This window comes from Nanorana parkeri, unplaced genomic scaffold (assembly GCF_000935625.1).
Source record: "Nanorana parkeri isolate BGI_ZX_2015 unplaced genomic scaffold, ASM93562v1 scaffold885, whole genome shotgun sequence".
Classification (NCBI taxonomy): domain Eukaryota; kingdom Metazoa; phylum Chordata; class Amphibia; order Anura; family Dicroglossidae; genus Nanorana; species Nanorana parkeri.
Genome location: NW_017307153.1, coordinates 136,281 through 156,697, shown reverse-complemented (window position 1 = coordinate 156,697; position 20,417 = coordinate 136,281). Strand labels below are relative to the sequence as shown.

At 43.0% G+C, this 20,417-nt stretch overlaps 1 protein-coding gene across 1 annotated transcript in view; it reads left to right on the top strand.

Moving 5' to 3' along the window:
• The window catches only part of ZC3H7B (zinc finger CCCH-type containing 7B), an 82,309-nt gene that overhangs the window by 4,815 nt on the left and 57,077 nt on the right, over positions 1-20,417 (top strand). Inside the window, exons 4-11 of the mRNA XM_018565763.1 lie at positions 1,602-1,760; positions 1,837-1,917; positions 3,423-3,482; positions 5,212-5,251; positions 7,445-7,632; positions 8,451-8,514; positions 11,850-12,037; positions 19,256-19,508. Coding sequence (XP_018421265.1) covers positions 1,602-1,760; positions 1,837-1,917; positions 3,423-3,482; positions 5,212-5,251; positions 7,445-7,632; positions 8,451-8,514; positions 11,850-12,037; positions 19,256-19,508 — 1,033 coding nt within the window. The remainder of the gene's footprint in view (positions 1-1,601; positions 1,761-1,836; positions 1,918-3,422; positions 3,483-5,211; positions 5,252-7,444; positions 7,633-8,450; positions 8,515-11,849; positions 12,038-19,255; positions 19,509-20,417) is intronic.

The following is a 20,417-nucleotide window of genomic DNA, read 5'->3' as shown; positions in this document are numbered from 1 at the left end:
GCTCATCCTCTTCACAGCGCATCATTCAACCTTCTTTGAATAAAGGGTGTCCTGAACCTGATTCCCGAGGCTGCCTTACCATGGTGCCCTGCACTCCTATACAGTGGTGCAGGGAGTGCCTCTGACATCATCATGATTCATGAGCATTGTGATTCGACACAGCCCACTGATCAGATGAGAGTCGAAGAAAAGGAGCACCCTGTGAGTCACGTTACGGGGCCAAAGACATCCGATAAATGCAAGTGTGTGTCTGTACGTACATACACACCCTTACCTTAATAGGTGTGTATGTATATGTTGGTTGAGAGGGGGAAGACTTTGTGGTAGGGAGGCTTAGAGTGTTGGTACCTTAATTTTGGTTTATTACAAGCCTCTTGAGGTCCCTGTACAGCAGAGCTCAGAGTGAAAAAGGGAGAAGCAGCACATGGAGTCAGTCACTTGCGGTGCAGTGTTCATTTACTAACACTGGACATATATACAGATGGAAAGAAAAGAGCAGATTGAAAGAAATGCGCTAATCATTCTGCTGCATCTCTGTTCACTGTCTATTCACAGACTAGGCAAGGGACAACACCTGTAAGAGCTCGCTTGCACTATTCACATTGCTGCACAGCATCCAAGTTTGCTAAGAGCTCTTGGCAACCTGTGGCAATTTGTGTACCTCCAGCTAAGCTCACTGACGTCCTCTTTTGCCAGGAGCTGAGCTGAACGCTCTGGCTGGCGCTCCACTGAGCTCCTCGCAATCAGTGATGTTAGTGAGCTGGGCAACACGCCGGACAGAGCCATTGACTGCGTGGTCCGATATCTGCCCCCCCCCCCTTCCCCAAACAAAACAGCACAACAATTGTGAGATTGCCCCCACTCCCCGTAAATGTTCTTTACATATAAAGTATATTTTTATAGTAATTCATGTTTTTTTTATCCTGCATACAGGGACCCAAAATATGTGTGGCTTTTGATTATATACATTGGCACTGTATGGTTGATAAATGTGTATAAAGTTTAGAGTTCAAGCATTTTCCAGTACAAGGGCTGTAATTTGCCAACCAACCTCCGAGGATATTAATATATTATAGTACTGCTGTGAGTGTCTTGATTAAAAAAAGAGATTGTCGGCCTTGAATTAATAATGAATATTTCTAGGTTCATAATATTGTGTATTTATCAAATGGTGAAAAAAGGAAGATGAATAGGCCAATCAGTAAAAACTGTTACAGCTCCTCTGGAGTTAAACTAAAATATTATCCTAAAATTATTGTTCTACCTCCTGGGTTACCACCGGGTTATACCCAACATGTGCATATTGCCATTTCATGCTCGATGCTTTTGCTACCATGCACGGGCCTCTGGAAATTTGTACAACCTGAAAGGGGAATGGAAGAGGTGTTGACCAAGATGTGGCCCTCCCAGTGGACCTGTAAATGCATATGTGGCCCTTGCGCTGTTTTAAGTTGTACACCTGTGATATATATATTTTTTTTGTTCATATTGTTCAGGAGTGTTCGGTCTACATTGGGAGAATATCCCTGTGCATGTTATACAGTCACACACACTCTGTGATAATAAGGAAGACGCTAATTATTCTTGATCTGTTCTTCCAGGGTCTGTTTGAGAAGTCTTTAGAAGACAGTGAAAGCGCTCTGAGTCTTGACAAGGAGAACATGAGGGCTTTATATCGTAAAGCTAAAACACTGGACAAGCTTGGAAAGCACCAAGAGGCCTATAATTGCATCAGTCACAGAATACTGGCTCTAGTGCAGGTATACTGGAACAAAGCAGGATATTGCTGCCTGTCTCTGGCTGGAAGCTAACCCACAACTCTGCTTTCTTTCTCAGGATGAGAGTGTTACAGAACTTGCACAGGAGCTAGTGCAAAAACTGGGGCTAAGGCAACGTAGAGCATACAAGAGACCTCAGGTAAGTATGTGACACTGCTGTAGTGTTTCTTTGTTCTGAAGTGAAGTCTCTTAAGTAAAAAAAACATTGTTTAATTTGGGAACTTCAGGACCCTAACAAAAGCTTTCTTTTAATAATGAAATACCAGCAGTTTCTTGAAGGACACCATTTATAGTTGCCCTAATATACAGTGGCGGACCTAATAACCAAAGGGCCCTGGTGCAAGATTTTATCACACTCCTCCACCCCCTCCCCTGTCACCTCTGCTATGCCGCCCCGGTACAGTTGATACCCATGTAAGAGGCCCCCCAGCCCCCTCACATGGGTACCGGCCATACCCCCCTGACGGCGGTGTTCTATCAAAGGTTGTGACTACGTTAGAATGTGTGACCGCTGACGCGGTCACACATTTTAACGTAATCCCGCCCAGTTTTTCGGCGGTGGAATGTGTGACCGCCAATAGGTGAAGAATTCCAGCGCTTTCCCAGCTGTTCCAGGGCAGATCGACATCGCAAATCATATGTGCAGGAGAACTGATCGGTCCTGAAATGTCACTTCTCTCGGACTGCAATCTCACATTTCACCGTACTCAAAAGTCGGATAGAAGTGACATTTCAGGACCAATCGGCTGCTGTGGACACTGCCGGGAGGGGAGGTGAGTCACAGGACCCGCCCCCTCACTGAGGACCGCACACTGCCCCATATTGCAGGACCGGACCCCACTAAGGCTGTGGGGGTGCCCAGGACCGGACCCCACAGCCTTCGGCCCCAGTGCCCCGGCGGTAGTTCCGCCACTGCTAATATGCCAGATAGTAGAATAGTTTGGCATATGTGTGGTTTGTGGAAAATTACATTTAGGGAAAGTACAGTTATCTTTTCTTTTTGCCTACCTCACTAACCTACAGAAGGCCACCAGCATGCCCCAATGCATACTTTCCCAAATCACATGGACATGGCCTTCAGGGATCCTCCTCAAATCTTCTTTTCCCTAGCGCAGTTGATCTTCATACCCCTCTATAGGGCTGTCTTTCAATACAGGAGATGGCCCCCTAGAAGCTTACGACTGTGTGGGTTCACCCTGGCTCTGAAGTTTCTATTTTTTTTATAATAGTTTAGAGAATGTAATCATGTTGGCACGATCACTTTTACTCTAACTGATTTTACCATGCAGCGCTGTCCAAGAATACAAAATTCACAAACCTCCACTGACATTTTCTGCGCTGCTTCATCCGTGTCCCTCCTCTTTTGGCTATAGGGTGGCCACAGATACTGTCTTTTCTGTGCATTAGTGCTGATGTTACATTGTGCCAACACCAAGCACCATTCTTGGCACTGTGCGTGCGCCGCAGGCAGTGTACACTAGAAAAAAAATCTGCTAGGAGCAGGAAGAAAGAGTTATTTGGCAGAAGAGAAATAATAACATGCAAAGTCTCTGCCAAAAAAAAACTCTACCTCCTAATAAATATATATTTTATTTATTTTAAGTAGCATTCCACTGAAGCAATTTTTTTTTTCCACCCCTACAGCAAGAACTAGAGAAATTTGGTTTACTAAACAACGGAATATCTGTGTCTGCTGACAGTAAGGTAATGCTACTTTTACAGTTACTTTTTCAATTCTTTTCTTTTGTATTTAGATCCGAATAAAGGATCTTGCATAAAATGTGTCTTGCCTTTTTTTGCATTAGGTCTAGGTTTTTGTTTGACCTGGAGTGTCGATTTTAGTTTCACTTCCTCCTTTTTTTTTGTTATGGTTTGTCAATTTACCAACCATTTGTGGATGGAAATTAAAGCGTAGCTAAAGCCAAGAACAGAGAAGTAATATATTACAGCTTAGCCGTCCTTAAATGTGGTGGCTGCATTAGTTTTCTTTTTGCTATATTTTTTTTCCCCTTTATTTTCTGTGTGACTCTGTCAGTACCACACCCCCGTCCTAGGGTGTCTGAGTGTTCCTGTTCATTGATAACATGAGAACATTGTTTACTATAACTACAATTATGAATTAATGATGGTGATGTAGATCACTCCCATTCATTCATAATTGAGGCTATAGTTAGGATACCATATTCTCAATTGTGTACACACACTCAGCGATCACTGATCACTGAGTGTGTGTACCTTGCTCTTCTCTCTGACACGCTGTCACAGGAGGCTGATCGAGCGGTGTAGAGAGGCAAGCCCAGCCTCCTGTGACAGCGCTGTCTCCGCCCCCACACCACTCTCCCGGACTGTGATAGGCGGCAGAGCGGTGTGGGAGGAGACGCCGGCCGCTCACAGCGCTCTCCACCGCAGCGCTCGGCCGGCTGTCACTTTCTCTTCTCCACGCTGGGACATAGAGCAGTGCCCAGCGGGGAAGAAAGAAATCACGGATGCGCCGATGTATCGGCAGGAAAATGGCACTTTCGGCATTATGCCAAAGTGCCATTTTCGGTCGATATGTTTCGGTGGCCGATATATCGGTGCATCCCTAGTGACAACATTCACTCACTGTGCTGTATCTATGAGGAAGCCGCGTTATTACCCTAAGACAGGACTACAGAAACCTCCTCTCTCCTCTCCTTCATAACTAGAGAAGAGGGGTTCTTTAGTTCTCGGAGGCAACTGGTAACAATGTAACTGATAAAGACTACAGCATACAAAGTTTTCTAGCTGAAGAGATTTCTGACATGATCAACTGGTATTTTGTTGCGATTATTGAACAGATAAAACAAATACATTTCAATTCTGCAGTTAACAGACCAATAGGGAACATATAAGGCGAGTCCAGGGTTTCTATAACCTTTTAAAGTGTATGTCTGAGCAACCACTGAAGCTTTTGGTGGAATGGAGAAAGGCTTTATCGTGATGGCCGTAGCGGCACGTAAAGACTGACCGCTATAGTGTTGAAGTGGCCCAGTGGCTATACGGCTTCCCGAAAAACTCAGTTGGGTTAATTTAGGAGTAGGGTCTGTTTACATTGCAGAGAAAATATTGATTTAATGAGGTGAAACTGTGTTCACTTAGAACACCCTATCATGTGCAAGGGAAATTTAAAAAATATGTTTTTTAGCACATCATTGGATATTCAAAGTAAACACAGCTTTACCTTATTCACTAATGTTTACAAAGTGAGCCACCTCTATTGTTGTAGTAAATCAGTCTCCGTGTCTACCGGTCTATACCCTCCGCTACACTTTTATTTCTATTGCAAAATGCCTGCTAATGCATATAGTGGTCATGCTGTCATTGGACCCATAGAGCTGTATACATCAACCTGTAACCTTATTTAAACCATAATACAATAGAGTTGTCTTACTTTATTATTCTTTATTTTTAGGCTTTCAATGGTATGGGAACTGTTGATGACATTTATACAGGCAAGTTACTTATTTTGTAGTATTGGCATAAGCTAGAGTAATGATGAGCACAGCCGCAACATAATTGTGTTTTGACTTTAGGTAACCTATAGACCTCTAGAGGAAACGAGAGTAACGTGTACTAAGAGAAACTGCCATTACATCCTTAATTTTGTTATTGTTATCATTGTCATCCATTCTTGGGTACCAGTAGGTTGGCTTATCACATGCACTTAGTAAAGTGATTGTAATCTTGATGCTGAATGTGTGATATTGCAACCTTCATATATTTAGCTGTCTAAATGGCAACTGGCCTCTATGGTATTAGCTGGTCAGCAATGTTGTAGTTGTTTCTAATGGGCTTTTGCCATTAGATATGAATAAGGGTTTCACCATTGGATTTTCCCATCTCCACTAACAGATATTGGAATGTGGGAGAACAGGAAATGAAAATGTTGGATGTGGTACTTTGGAATAAACTATTGGTTCTTCTAGAACATATTTTGGCATTGACTTTTTACTGGCTTGTGACCAAATGCATCTCCAGCATACTTATCTCTCTGTAGTTTTCCTTTCCACCTCTGCTAATTTTTATGCTTGGAGGAGGAAAAGGTATTCAAATTTAAGTTGAATTGAACCAAATTCTATTCAAAGCTCCTCAAAGGGTATAACAATGGAGAAAACGAAAAACCCAGTTAGCGTCTGGGCTTATTGTCCTATATGCAGTACCTGTAGAACACATTGAGGCAAGCTAAATGCGTCTCTTAGTTCAAAAAGTGATACAAGATCTCTATTCCCTTTGTCCACAATATGCCGTTATTCCCACACTGATTTATTATAGGTAGGGTCATACTGTCCAGCACTGACAAGCTGAACAAGAAGGTTAAGCAGAGGGTATTGGGCACTGGATTGTTTCTAATAGCTCCGGTTAAATCTCGGGTCTGGTATATGGGTGTTCATTTCCTTTTAGGCAGCTAACAATGGAATAACTGCCATACGTTGGCATGCATCTTGTGTAGAATGGGGTGTGATAAGGGAAGCGCCAGACACATTTCATCTGTCCAGAAGGTAATTTTAATAAGTCACATTTAAGTTGAGCCAGCATGTTTTGGTGGTTCAGAGGGACTCTCCATCAGCATCACAAGAAGATCATATAAGAACTACTCTAAGTGCTTGTCCTGGGTAGCAAGTTCATGGGGAGACCTGGGTACGTATAATCTGCTATGTACATTTTCTGTATCTAGTATGGTGACCAACTTGGTACACACGCCAACTGCACCGACATGTTAACTATAATTTATTATATATAATAACAAATTATCATAACTTTTATGTAGCTCTGATGAAGGGGGTAACCTCTGAACCCCTGAAACATGCTATCCTTACTGCACACCACGCCGTACAAGGCCGCAGTCACTCGTACATGTGATGTACACTATATTTATCCTCACATTGCACCCAGATAGACCATTTTATGGCCGAGAGTAAATTTTTTTTTTTTTTTTTGTACAGAAGCTACCTATAATGTATCTACTCTCTTTTTATATAATGAGCACTGCCGATACTCTTCGTAGTTTAAAAGCATAGAGTACTGAATGTATCCTGTGACATTGATATCCCCATATACAATCTAAGATTGTGCTTTTGGATTTTCTTAAAATCCAGCCTGCATGATGGTTTATATTTTAAATAGGACATTTAGATAGAATGGCAATTTTATTTGTCTTAATGCAGCCTGTCAACTGCCTCCATTTTCTTTTAGTAAAACTTTACTTTGTCTATCTAGGATTTTGTTTACAACAAGTTCTAGTAGGGTCTTCAGGCAGTGACCAGCAATGTATGTTTGTCACCACTAGAGGGGGGTGTCTGGCCACATATGTGACCTGCTCTGCATTGACTGAATGAGCGATCAGTCTTTTGGGGCATATGTTTCGGAGCAGGAGGGAAGTACTCATAGCTAGGAGGCTGCAGGCAGTATTGCTGGAAATAGGAATTCCATCCTGAAAAGATGACCTATTAATTTGGTACGTTTTAAGAGATTGTTGGGTTAAGTACAAATGAATCATTTCATTGAAACTGTTCAGCCCCACTTTCGGTGAAGCTGTATGTTAAATGTAGAACAGGTATACAATGTAAACTAAAGCCCTTCTCATGTTTATTTTAGATGTTTTGTGCTAATTTTAATTTATGCCTCTCTTCAAAATATTTTTGTAGATGTGCCTTCAGAGTCTGTTCTGTTCCCAACATCCCTTGACATTAACTCTCCTAAAAACAGCTTGGGAGCTGCTGCATGTCTCCCTTCATTGACCCCTACAATGGCCCCTGCAGCTAACCCTGTAAATTATTTTACTGACTGTGATGTAATTGGAGATGAGCTGGACTCTTTTCTGGAATTGGAAATGGTAAGAGTTTCTTTTGTCCGCAAAATGTATGGAAATAATTTTAAGATGATATATTATTTGCAGCAAGCAATTTCAAAGGTACACTGTATCTATAGCTTACACTTTATTTTTTTAGTTTTGGATAGCATAGGGAGCACGTGGAACCCGTGTCATGTTTTGTATTGATGTATCCACATAGGAAAATGTTGCGGTGATCATTTGTCATGTGACAGATATAGATGGGATATCTTAACTTGCTTATTTTGGGGTAAATTTGTTTTACATCCATTTTTTTGGACAGGGAGTAAATGGAAACATTTGTACCATTGCACAGGCACCAACAAATCTGACAGGGATATTTTTTGTGTATTCTTTATTTAAGACACCAGTACACATATGGTACATAGTCTAATAGTACCATTACAATCAAAGGTGTCATATGCATATCGCAGTTTATGACTCAGAAAAGAGTGTCTTTGGCATATACACAATGAGTCTATCCATTCAACAAAAATGAAACAACTCCTGATGCATTAGACCTACTAATGATTATAAAGCTTGTTCTCGGTTGGACACGCATGGCGCCCAACCTACAAACCTTTTTATTGACTGAGGTAGTGTAGCATCTTACAGCAACGTTTGCCTGAAGAAGGGACCACACAGGTTCCAAAATGTTGCTGTAAGATGCTACACTACCTCAGTCAATAAAAAGATTGCATGTGTTTTGCGGAGGCATCTGCTGTCACTGCCGCACCCACCCTGCTTCTTTGGGGCTTTTTTCCGGTCAGGAGTGAGATGGGATACAGTTTGTTTCAACCTACAAACCTCTCACACTGCAGGTTGCTGAGTTGCAATGTCATGACATTTCTCCAATACCCATAAACCGGAAAGGGTGTATGCTAGGTATGCTACACAGATCAATGGCTCAATAGCCATTCCATCTACTGTGCTTTTAAAAACTTGGACTTCAGCGGCAGATCTACTCCAGAAACTTGAAGAAAACTTAATCCTTGCAGAGGGGCTAGACCGGCACTGCAAGAGTTAAGTACTTGTTTTCATCTAGGGTCTAAAATAACAAAGATATACTTGCCCAAAACTCAGTCCCGCCTGGCTGCTGGACCAGTCCCCACAGCCTTTGTCTCCCTCCTCTCCTGTGATGGAATGTACCTCAGCGTCCTTACATCCAATACACTGTATTGGACGTGATGACTCAGCGGAGGGTGAAAGAGGCTGCAGGGCCAAATCTAGCAGCCAGGCGGGACCGAGGTTCGGGCGAGTATATCTTTGTTACTTTAGACGCTAGACGAAAACGGGCACTTAACCCTTGCAGTGTTTTCTGCCCAGAGTTTTTCTTTCTTTTTTCATTGAGCTTATGTGGTCCGCTACTGCTAATTTTGTTTCAAAATATGTTATATCTGACCTTCTTTCTTGACCAACTGGAAGAAGAAAAAAACTTCATGAGCCATGGGCTTATCCTGCATGTATTGCCTGAATTTCAGCATAACATTGTGTAGAAGATCTGCACAGAAACCTGGTCAGGTATGAGCCTGCATATTAGCTATTCTCCTATAAGGAAAGCTAAGATTCATATTTTTTAGTAAAATCACAATTTTTATTCGGACTGGTAGACATCCCTCTCCCACCCTTTTTCTTCTCTTTCTCTCTCCCTCCCCCCTTTTCTTATCTCTCCCATACCCCTTCTCTCTCTTTCGGAAACAAGTACTGCACATTTGGCTAATTGCTTGGGGGGATATGCAGAATTTGCCTTAACAGTCCTGCCTGACACCGAAAGCCACGATCTCTGCCCCTTCACAGTTGGTCACGTCTTGTTTATCAAGTGACGATTTTTTGTGGCGCATTGTCTGAATGTATGGGGAGGCTTTCAGCTTTGTTGGGAGGCCTTAGACAGGGCTGCCCACTCATCCTTTCTCTCTCTGATGTGATGCATGCTGCTTGAGTTTCTTCCTTCGCTACAGCTGCTTTTCAAAATGACTCAGTCATTTTTGAAGAATTCCATAGGGGACAACTTGCTTCTCGTTTCACTATCACTGGGTGGATTCGATAGTGCATCACTTAAAAGAGAACTATGGGGCGAGTGAATTGCACTCATCCCCATAGTTAGAGCCGGCTTGTGACATTAAAACTGTCACAGGTTGGCTCTGTTGAGGGAGTGGGTGAAAACATACCGTCGATCGCTCACTTCCCGATCATCTCTTTGCAGAGTGTGTCAGTCAGTCACCGCTTCCCGCAGGGATTCCCCCCCCCTCCTTTCTCCGATCCTCCCACGCTCACTGGAGGGATGGGGAGGGAGGGCATAGTTGGCTCTGCCTCTAGATAAACAGAGACTGATGTCAATCAGCAAGTGGGGTGGATTTCAACAGTATTGTAATAGCCTGCTATATACTGACATTTGGGTCTCAGGAGGACGTTGGTATATGTCCTCCCGTGAACCTAAAGAGAACTATGGGGAAAAAAAAGGTTACCCCATAGTTCTCTTTTAATGGCTTTGACCTCCAAGGGCAAGGTTTTCCCTTTCTTAGTCAAAGCGCACTCCACTAGATCAGTTACTGCTTCATGGGCTTTTGAGCATCAGACATCGGTTTTTCAGATTTGCAAGACTGCCACCTGGTCAGTGCAATGTAACTTAAAAGCAATTAAATCAATAACGTACAATAACAACAGCACTAGGTAGAATATGCTCAGCATAAGACAGATAGAAATAATGTATACCAGGGCTCAAAATTTCAGGTCCTGAGCTACTAGCCAGGCCTTAAAAGTTACTCACCCCCAGGTGCCCTTGCCTGAACCCATCCCATCCTACCCTCCTCCCCTCCTTTAACATTGCCTCTCCCACCTTTAAATTCCACCATTTAAAAAAAAAAAAGATATAAAAATAAACCCAACAGACAAGTAAGCCCTTCTTACACTCAATATGGTGTGAATTTCACCCAAAATGATCAACTCTATACTTAAGTACAGGGCTCCATCAACTCAGTTGTAATTCACTCCATAACATACACACACAGCACAACACACATGTCACACACACACAGAGCATAAGACGCACAGCATAACAAACAAAAACAGCACCACACAAAGGGCATTACACACACGGGGCATAAGACACACACACACACAGCACAAACCACAGGGCATAATACGCACAGCACACAGAGCATAACATACACACACAGCACAACGCACAGGGCATAACACCTACACACAGCGTAAGGCACAGGGCATAATACGCACACAGCGTAAGGCACAGGGCATAATACGCACACAGCGCAAGGCACAGGGCATAATACGCACACAGCGCAAGGCACAGGGCATAATACATACACAAGGCAGAACACAAACACTCAGCACAGTGCACTGGGCATTATACACACACAGCACAACCCACCAGGCATAACAAACATATACACAAAATCACAAAATTATATACAAAAAATCACCGGCGGGAGGGTCGGGGAAGTGAGCGGCGGCTGGCCGCAATTCAGGATGGCCGAGCGGCATAGTGATCGGAGCCGCTTTCATCCTGTCAGTTGTATCTACTCTCTTTTTATATAATGAGCACTGCCGATACTCTTCGTAGTTTAAAAGCATAGAGTACTGAATGTATCCTGTGACATTGATATCCCCATATACAATCTAAGATTGTGCTTTTGGATTTTCTTAAAATCCAGCCTGCATGATGGTTTATATTTTAAATAGGACATTTAGATAGAATGGCAATTTTATTTGTCTTAATGCAGCCTGTCAACTGCCTCCATTTTCTTTTAGTAAAACTTTACTTTGTCTATCTAGGATTTTGTTTACAACAAGTTCTAGTAGGGTCTTCAGGCAGTGACCAGCAATGTATGTTTGTCACCACTAGAGGGGGGTGTCTGGCCACATATGTGACCTGCTCTGCATTGACTGAATGAGCGATCAGTCTTTTGGGGCATATGTTTCGGAGCAGGAGGGAAGTACTCATAGCTAGGAGGCTGCAGGCAGTATTGCTGGAAATAGGAATTCCATCCTGAAAAGATGACCTATTAATTTGGTACGTTTTAAGAGATTGTTGGGTTAAGTACAAATGAATCATTTCATTGAAACTGTTCAGCCCCACTTTCGGTGAAGCTGTATGTTAAATGTAGAACAGGTATACAATGTAAACTAAAGCCCTTCTCATGTTTATTTTAGATGTTTTGTGCTAATTTTAATTTATGCCTCTCTTCAAAATATTTTTGTAGATGTGCCTTCAGAGTCTGTTCTGTTCCCAACATCCCTTGACATTAACTCTCCTAAAAACAGCTTGGGAGCTGCTGCATGTCTCCCTTCATTGACCCCTACAATGGCCCCTGCAGCTAACCCTGTAAATTATTTTACTGACTGTGATGTAATTGGAGATGAGCTGGACTCTTTTCTGGAATTGGAAATGGTAAGAGTTTCTTTTGTCCGCAAAATGTATGGAAATAATTTTAAGATGATATATTATTTGCAGCAAGCAATTTCAAAGGTACACTGTATCTATAGCTTACACTTTATTTTTTTAGTTTTGGATAGCATAGGGAGCACGTGGAACCCGTGTCATGTTTTGTATTGATGTATCCACATAGGAAAATGTTGCGGTGATCATTTGTCATGTGACAGATATAGATGGGATATCTTAACTTGCTTATTTTGGGGTAAATTTGTTTTACATCCATTTTTTTGGACAGGGAGTAAATGGAAACATTTGTACCATTGCACAGGCACCAACAAATCTGACAGGGATATTTTTTGTGTATTCTTTATTTAAGACACCAGTACACATATGGTACATAGTCTAATAGTACCATTACAATCAAAGGTGTCATATGCATATCGCAGTTTATGACTCAGAAAAGAGTGTCTTTGGCATATACACAATGAGTCTATCCATTCAACAAAAATGAAACAACTCCTGATGCATTAGACCTACTAATGATTATAAAGCTTGTTCTCGGTTGGACACGCATGGCGCCCAACCTACAAACCTTTTTATTGACTGAGGTAGTGTAGCATCTTACAGCAACGTTTGCCTGAAGAAGGGACCACACAGGTTCCAAAATGTTGCTGTAAGATGCTACACTACCTCAGTCAATAAAAAGATTGCATGTGTTTTGCGGAGGCATCTGCTGTCACTGCCGCACCCACCCTGCTTCTTTGGGGCTTTTTTCCGGTCAGGAGTGAGATGGGATACAGTTTGTTTCAACCTACAAACCTCTCACACTGCAGGTTGCTGAGTTGCAATGTCATGACATTTCTCCAATACCCATAAACCGGAAAGGGTGTATGCTAGGTATGCTACACAGATCAATGGCTCAATAGCCATTCCATCTACTGTGCTTTTAAAAACTTGGACTTCAGCGGCAGATCTACTCCAGAAACTTGAAGAAAACTTAATCCTTGCAGAGGGGCTAGACCGGCACTGCAAGAGTTAAGTACTTGTTTTCATCTAGGGTCTAAAATAACAAAGATATACTTGCCCAAAACTCAGTCCCGCCTGGCTGCTGGACCAGTCCCCACAGCCTTTGTCTCCCTCCTCTCCTGTGATGGAATGTACCTCAGCGTCCTTACATCCAATACACTGTATTGGACGTGATGACTCAGCGGAGGGTGAAAGAGGCTGCAGGGCCAAATCTAGCAGCCAGGCGGGACCGAGGTTCGGGCGAGTATATCTTTGTTACTTTAGACGCTAGACGAAAACGGGCACTTAACCCTTGCAGTGTTTTCTGCCCAGAGTTTTTCTTTCTTTTTTCATTGAGCTTATGTGGTCCGCTACTGCTAATTTTGTTTCAAAATATGTTATATCTGACCTTCTTTCTTGACCAACTGGAAGAAGAAAAAAACTTCATGAGCCATGGGCTTATCCTGCATGTATTGCCTGAATTTCAGCATAACATTGTGTAGAAGATCTGCACAGAAACCTGGTCAGGTATGAGCCTGCATATTAGCTATTCTCCTATAAGGAAAGCTAAGATTCATATTTTTTAGTAAAATCACAATTTTTATTCGGACTGGTAGACATCCCTCTCCCACCCTTTTTCTTCTCTTTCTCTCTCCCTCCCCCCTTTTCTTATCTCTCCCATACCCCTTCTCTCTCTTTCGGAAACAAGTACTGCACATTTGGCTAATTGCTTGGGGGGATATGCAGAATTTGCCTTAACAGTCCTGCCTGACACCGAAAGCCACGATCTCTGCCCCTTCACAGTTGGTCACGTCTTGTTTATCAAGTGACGATTTTTTGTGGCGCATTGTCTGAATGTATGGGGAGGCTTTCAGCTTTGTTGGGAGGCCTTAGACAGGGCTGCCCACTCATCCTTTCTCTCTCTGATGTGATGCATGCTGCTTGAGTTTCTTCCTTCGCTACAGCTGCTTTTCAAAATGACTCAGTCATTTTTGAAGAATTCCATAGGGGACAACTTGCTTCTCGTTTCACTATCACTGGGTGGATTCGATAGTGCATCACTTAAAAGAGAACTATGGGGCGAGTGAATTGCACTCATCCCCATAGTTAGAGCCGGCTTGTGACATTAAAACTGTCACAGGTTGGCTCTGTTGAGGGAGTGGGTGAAAACATACCGTCGATCGCTCACTTCCCGATCATCTCTTTGCAGAGTGTGTCAGTCAGTCACCGCTTCCCGCAGGGATTCCCCCCCCCTCCTTTCTCCGATCCTCCCACGCTCACTGGAGGGATGGGGAGGGAGGGCATAGTTGGCTCTGCCTCTAGATAAACAGAGACTGATGTCAATCAGCAAGTGGGGTGGATTTCAACAGTATTGTAATAGCCTGCTATATACTGACATTTGGGTCTCAGGAGGACGTTGGTATATGTCCTCCCGTGAACCTAAAGAGAACTATGGGGAAAAAAAAGGTTACCCCATAGTTCTCTTTTAATGGCTTTGACCTCCAAGGGCAAGGTTTTCCCTTTCTTAGTCAAAGCGCACTCCACTAGATCAGTTACTGCTTCATGGGCTTTTGAGCATCAGACATCGGTTTTTCAGATTTGCAAGACTGCCACCTGGTCAGTGCAATGTAACTTAAAAGCAATTAAATCAATAACGTACAATAACAACAGCACTAGGTAGAATATGCTCAGCATAAGACAGATAGAAATAATGTATACCAGGGCTCAAAATTTCAGGTCCTGAGCTACTAGCCAGGCCTTAAAAGTTACTCACCCCCAGGTGCCCTTGCCTGAACCCATCCCATCCTACCCTCCTCCCCTCCTTTAACATTGCCTCTCCCACCTTTAAATTCCACCATTTAAAAAAAAAAAAGATATAAAAATAAACCCAACAGACAAGTAAGCCCTTCTTACACTCAATATGGTGTGAATTTCACCCAAAATGATCAACTCTATACTTAAGTACAGGGCTCCATCAACTCAGTTGTAATTCACTCCATAACATACACACACAGCACAACACACATGTCACACACACACAGAGCATAAGACGCACAGCATAACAAACAAAAACAGCACCACACAAAGGGCATTACACACACGGGGCATAAGACACACACACACACAGCACAAACCACAGGGCATAATACGCACAGCACACAGAGCATAACATACACACACAGCACAACGCACAGGGCATAACACCTACACACAGCGTAAGGCACAGGGCATAATACGCACACAGCGTAAGGCACAGGGCATAATACGCACACAGCGCAAGGCACAGGGCATAATACGCACACAGCGCAAGGCACAGGGCATAATACATACACAAGGCAGAACACAAACACTCAGCACAGTGCACTGGGCATTATACACACACAGCACAACCCACCAGGCATAACAAACATATACACAAAATCACAAAATTATATACAAAAAATCACCGGCGGGAGGGTCGGGGAAGTGAGCGGCGGCTGGCCGCAATTCAGGATGGCCGAGCGGCATAGTGATCGGAGCCGCTTTCATCCTGTCAGTTTTTGGATGACAGCGGCTCTGTAGCGTGGCCGAGCGGGGGATTGTTAAATATCTGCAGAGCAAACACCGGAGCGATCGTCTGATCACTCCGGTGTTTGTAAATAACTGGGGACACATAGTACTATGTGTCCCCAGTTATGAATGAACAGGCTGTGATTTACATCACAGCCTGTTCATTCAAGAATTTATGAATGGGGACTAGCACTCACTACAGAGGCTCCTCCCCATTCATAAACCAATGATAGTAAAATTATTTTTACTATCATTGGTTTCTGAATGAATGGGAAGCCTCTGTACTGAGGCTTCCCATTCATTGAGTGTGATGGGGAGGGAGGGCATAGTTGGCTCTGCCTCTAGATAAACAGAGACTGATGTCAATCAGCAAGTGGGGTGGATTTCAACAGTATTGTAATAGCCTGCTATATACTGACATTTGGGTCTCAGGAGGACGTTGGTATATGTCCTCCCGTGAACCTAAAGAGAACTATGGGGAAAAAAAAGGTTACCCCATAGTTCTCTTTTAATGGCTTTGACCTCCAAGGGCAAGGTTTTCCCTTTCTTAGTCAAAGCGCACTCCACTAGATCAGTTACTGCTTCATGGGCTTTTGAGCATCAGACATCGGTTTTTCAGATTTGCAAGACTGCCACCTGGTCAGTGCAATGTAACTTAAAAGCAATTAAATCAATAACGTACAATAACAACAGCACTAGGTAGAATATGCTCAGCATAAGACAGATAGAAATAATGTATACCAGGGCTCAAAATTTCAGGTCCTGAGCTACTAGCCAGGCCTTAAAAGTTACTCACCCCCAGGTGCCCTTGCCTGAACCCATCCCATCCTACCCTCCTCCCCTCCTTTAACATTGCCTCTCCCACCTTTAAATTCCACCATTTAAAAAAAAAAAAGATATAAAAATAAACCCAACAGACAAGTAAGCCCTTCTTACACTCAATATGGTGTGAATTTCACCCAAAATGATCAACTCTATACTTAAGTACAGGGCTCCATCAACTCAGTTGTAATTCACTCCATAACATACACACACAGCACAACACACATGTCACACACACACAGAGCATAAGACGCACAGCATAACAAACAAAAACAGCACCACACAAAGGGCATTACACACACGGGGCATAAGACACACACACACACAGCACAAACCACAGGGCATAATACGCACAGCACACAGAGCATAACATACACACACAGCACAACGCACAGGGCATAACACCTACACACAGCGTAAGGCACAGGGCATAATACGCACACAGCGTAAGGCACAGGGCATAATACGCACACAGCGCAAGGCACAGGGCATAATACGCACACAGCGCAAGGCACAGGGCATAATACATACACAAGGCAGAACACAAACACTCAGCACAGTGCACTGGGCATTATACACACACAGCACAACCCACCAGGCATAACAAACATATACACAAAATCACAAAATTATATACAAAAAATCACCGGCGGGAGGGTCGGGGAAGTGAGCGGCGGCTGGCCGCAATTCAGGATGGCCGAGCGGCATAGTGATCGGAGCCGCTTTCATCCTGTCAGTTTTTGGATGACAGCGGCTCTGTAGCGTGGCCGAGCGGGGGATTGTTAAATATCTGCAGAGCAAACACCGGAGCGATCGTCTGATCACTCCGGTGTTTGTAAATAACTGGGGACACATAGTACTATGTGTCCCCAGTTATGAATGAACAGGCTGTGATTTACATCACAGCCTGTTCATTCAAGAATTTATGAATGGGGACTAGCACTCACTACAGAGGCTCCTCCCCATTCATAAACCAATGATAGTAAAATTATTTTTACTATTTTAAAAAATAAATAAAATGTAAAAAAAATTTAAATAAAAAAATGTAAAACAAAATAAAATGATTTAAAAAAATAAATAAATAAAAAATGTGTAAAAAAAAAAAAAAACCTTATTGTGTATTTTTATCGGTTTAATATTAATTTGAGTAACATTTGCGCAATTATCGCAGGGCCTACAAATTTAGTATCACCATCTTTTTATTCTACCGGGCCTGCGCTTTCAGAAAATATATGGTTTGGAGGGTCTTTTACAACGCTAGCAACCCAGCAGCTGAAAATCAAATCAATAGGAAGAAAATGCAAAAATGGCGTGGCCAGCTGATTTGAAAAATGTTCCGGAGGGCTTGGCAGCGAAAGGGTTAATAAGGTTTATAATTTGACGGCCATCTTTAATAAGGTTTATAATGCGGTGGCCATCTTTAATGAGGTTCATAATGCGACGGCCATCTTTAATGAGGTTTATAATGTGGCGGCCTTCTTTAATAAGGTTTATAATTTGACGGCCATCTTTAATAAGGGTTATAATGTGGCGGCCATCTTTAATAAGGTTTGTAATGTGGCGGCCATCTTTAATAAGGTTTGTAATGTGGCAGCCATCTTTAATAAGGTTCATAATGCGGTGGCCATCTTTAATGAGGTTCATAATGCGGTGGCCATCTTTAATGAGGTTTATAATGCGGCGGCCATCTTTAACATGGGCAAGGCACACGGAGGTGAGCTACGGCACACGGGAAGCCGCCAAAAACTCGTCCAGGAGTCGGTCCTTCAGTCTTTGACCGTGAATTATTTCCACTCGCCCCCCATGCAGTTTTCACTCGCCAATTGCAAGGGGGTGAGTGGAAATTTTGAGCCCTGATGTATACCATTAAACATGTAAACATAAAGTAAAACAAAATGACATAAAGGAACGTCAGAATCAGGATACATCCACATTCGTGTCTGTAACAGCTACCCGAAGGCCCCAAATACAGTCAAAAAGTTTGGGCCTACCCCTCTGCTCATAGGTTCCACACCATTAGGAGGGCTTTCCTGGCATAAAAAAAAAGAATGCGGAGGAGACGCTGAGCCCCAAAATCCAACACCAGTTACACGAAGCTTAACAGGATACAGCATAGCATAGGCAGTCCAGTGATCCAGACGAGGATAAAGGAGAAGTGGCAGCTGCCTCCATCATCTTGAGCCCACTGGAAGCACGCCAGCTTCTCAGCAGGAGACGGTGTCTTCCGATACCTGATCTTCATCTCAATTGCCGGGGTAGCAGGAAGGGAGAGTAAGGAGCATCCAGGCACCAAGGAGGAGCAGGAGTGAGCAGTTGGCTCAACTGGATGACTTCGGAAGTGCAAATGAAGGCTGGGTTAATAGGCAACTGGGTTAATGGGCGCCAGTGCAGTGGCTGAGAGTGAAGTAATGCGCATCAGTGTAGTAATGGCAGAACTCCACTTCACTGGCATTGCAATTTGGTAAATGTCAACAGCGCAGGTTGTAACGCGGTTGCGAAACACAAGGCCTGCCACTCTACGATTATCAGGAGGTGAGGAGGAGGGCAGAGATCGCTGTCCCTCTTACTTTCTAGGGTTTTCTTTTACATTAGGTATAGGATGTTAAAGCTTATCTAGGATTTTAGTTGGTGTAGACATTCATGTCTTTGTCTGTGTTGGATAATTTTTGCAGATCTGTATCCTGAATAGTGATAAAGCTTGCACTAAAAGGCCTGGGGACATTACATTCTAAAGAATGTGAGTCTTGAGTGAAAAAAATAAAATATTTTCAGGCAGTCTAATGGTATCTGCTAATGTTTGGTCAGCGTTTGATTCAGGACATGTTTGAACTGATTATCATGTTTTTATTCTTTTAGGCAACCAAACATATGCCGCAGCTTATACCAGTGTTATCCCCTGGCAGTCAATTGGTGTCAACTTTGGGACCTGCTGGCCTTACAGCATCATCCTCCCTGCCGCCTGTTTCTTTTGGCTTGTTGGACACTCTGAAACCTCTGGTGGTACCAGTTGGAGCACCTCTAAAACCTTCTTTTGATATACGCTTGGATACACTGGACAGATTTGATAGCACTCGGGAGACATTGGACAGCCTGGACTCTTTTGTAAATGGTAAGGGAAAGAAAAAAATTAGAATAACCAGAGGCGAAGTGTCTGGCAGGATGACGTCACCTCTGGGGTCTTGGACAGTACCGTAAACCTGTATTATGTGATAGCATATGCCCAAAGATGCTTGCATTTACTGTAGTTTTTAATTTACTTTTAGGTCAAAATCTATCCTTTAGGGCATGGGGCCCCAGTAGACACCAATCTGCTCTGTATGTTAGTGCTATAGGTATTACTACAGAGGGGTTTGATGTGCTTCCCTTTCCTGAGGAATTCTCCCCAGAATGTAAAGAGCATCAGCAGACAGGAAAAGTGCATCTCTCTGTAAGGATGCTTCTACTACGTTGCTTATCAGTCTTTGTATTCAGTGTAAAGGATCTGTGCTTTCCTTTTTGGTTTTAAAAGGTTTTCCACTATCAGAAATAATTTTAAAAACTTCTACACTTTTTTTGGCTGTTGATTGGCCGTTTAACAGCCACCAAGCAGCTCCAATGCTACCACCACGTTCTAAATGTGACTGAATGAAACAGCTTGTTATGAAAGCCAAAATGTTTCTGGTTGTGCACTGTAACCTCAAAAGAAATCCAAGGAGTGCATTACCGAGTGTCAGAGCTGCACTGCAAAGCCAGTAAGAGTTAGTTGGCAGGCACTCTGAGCCAGTTAGCAGTGGAGGTAAAGGTGTATAGCATTTCTTCATTCTTAATGGGGAAAATCTACCTTCATGTAGTGGCTGACTTTATATGTCAAATGGCAATTGGACAGCATGACAGATGCATGATAGTGACAACCAAAAAGAAGTCGGATGATAAACTTGGAGCATATGCCTTGGAAAACAAAGAAACAAAACAGTATACAGGAGCATTGAACAAAGTCTTGCATTGTATTATTTTTTACAACTCGGTCACCTAACTCCCA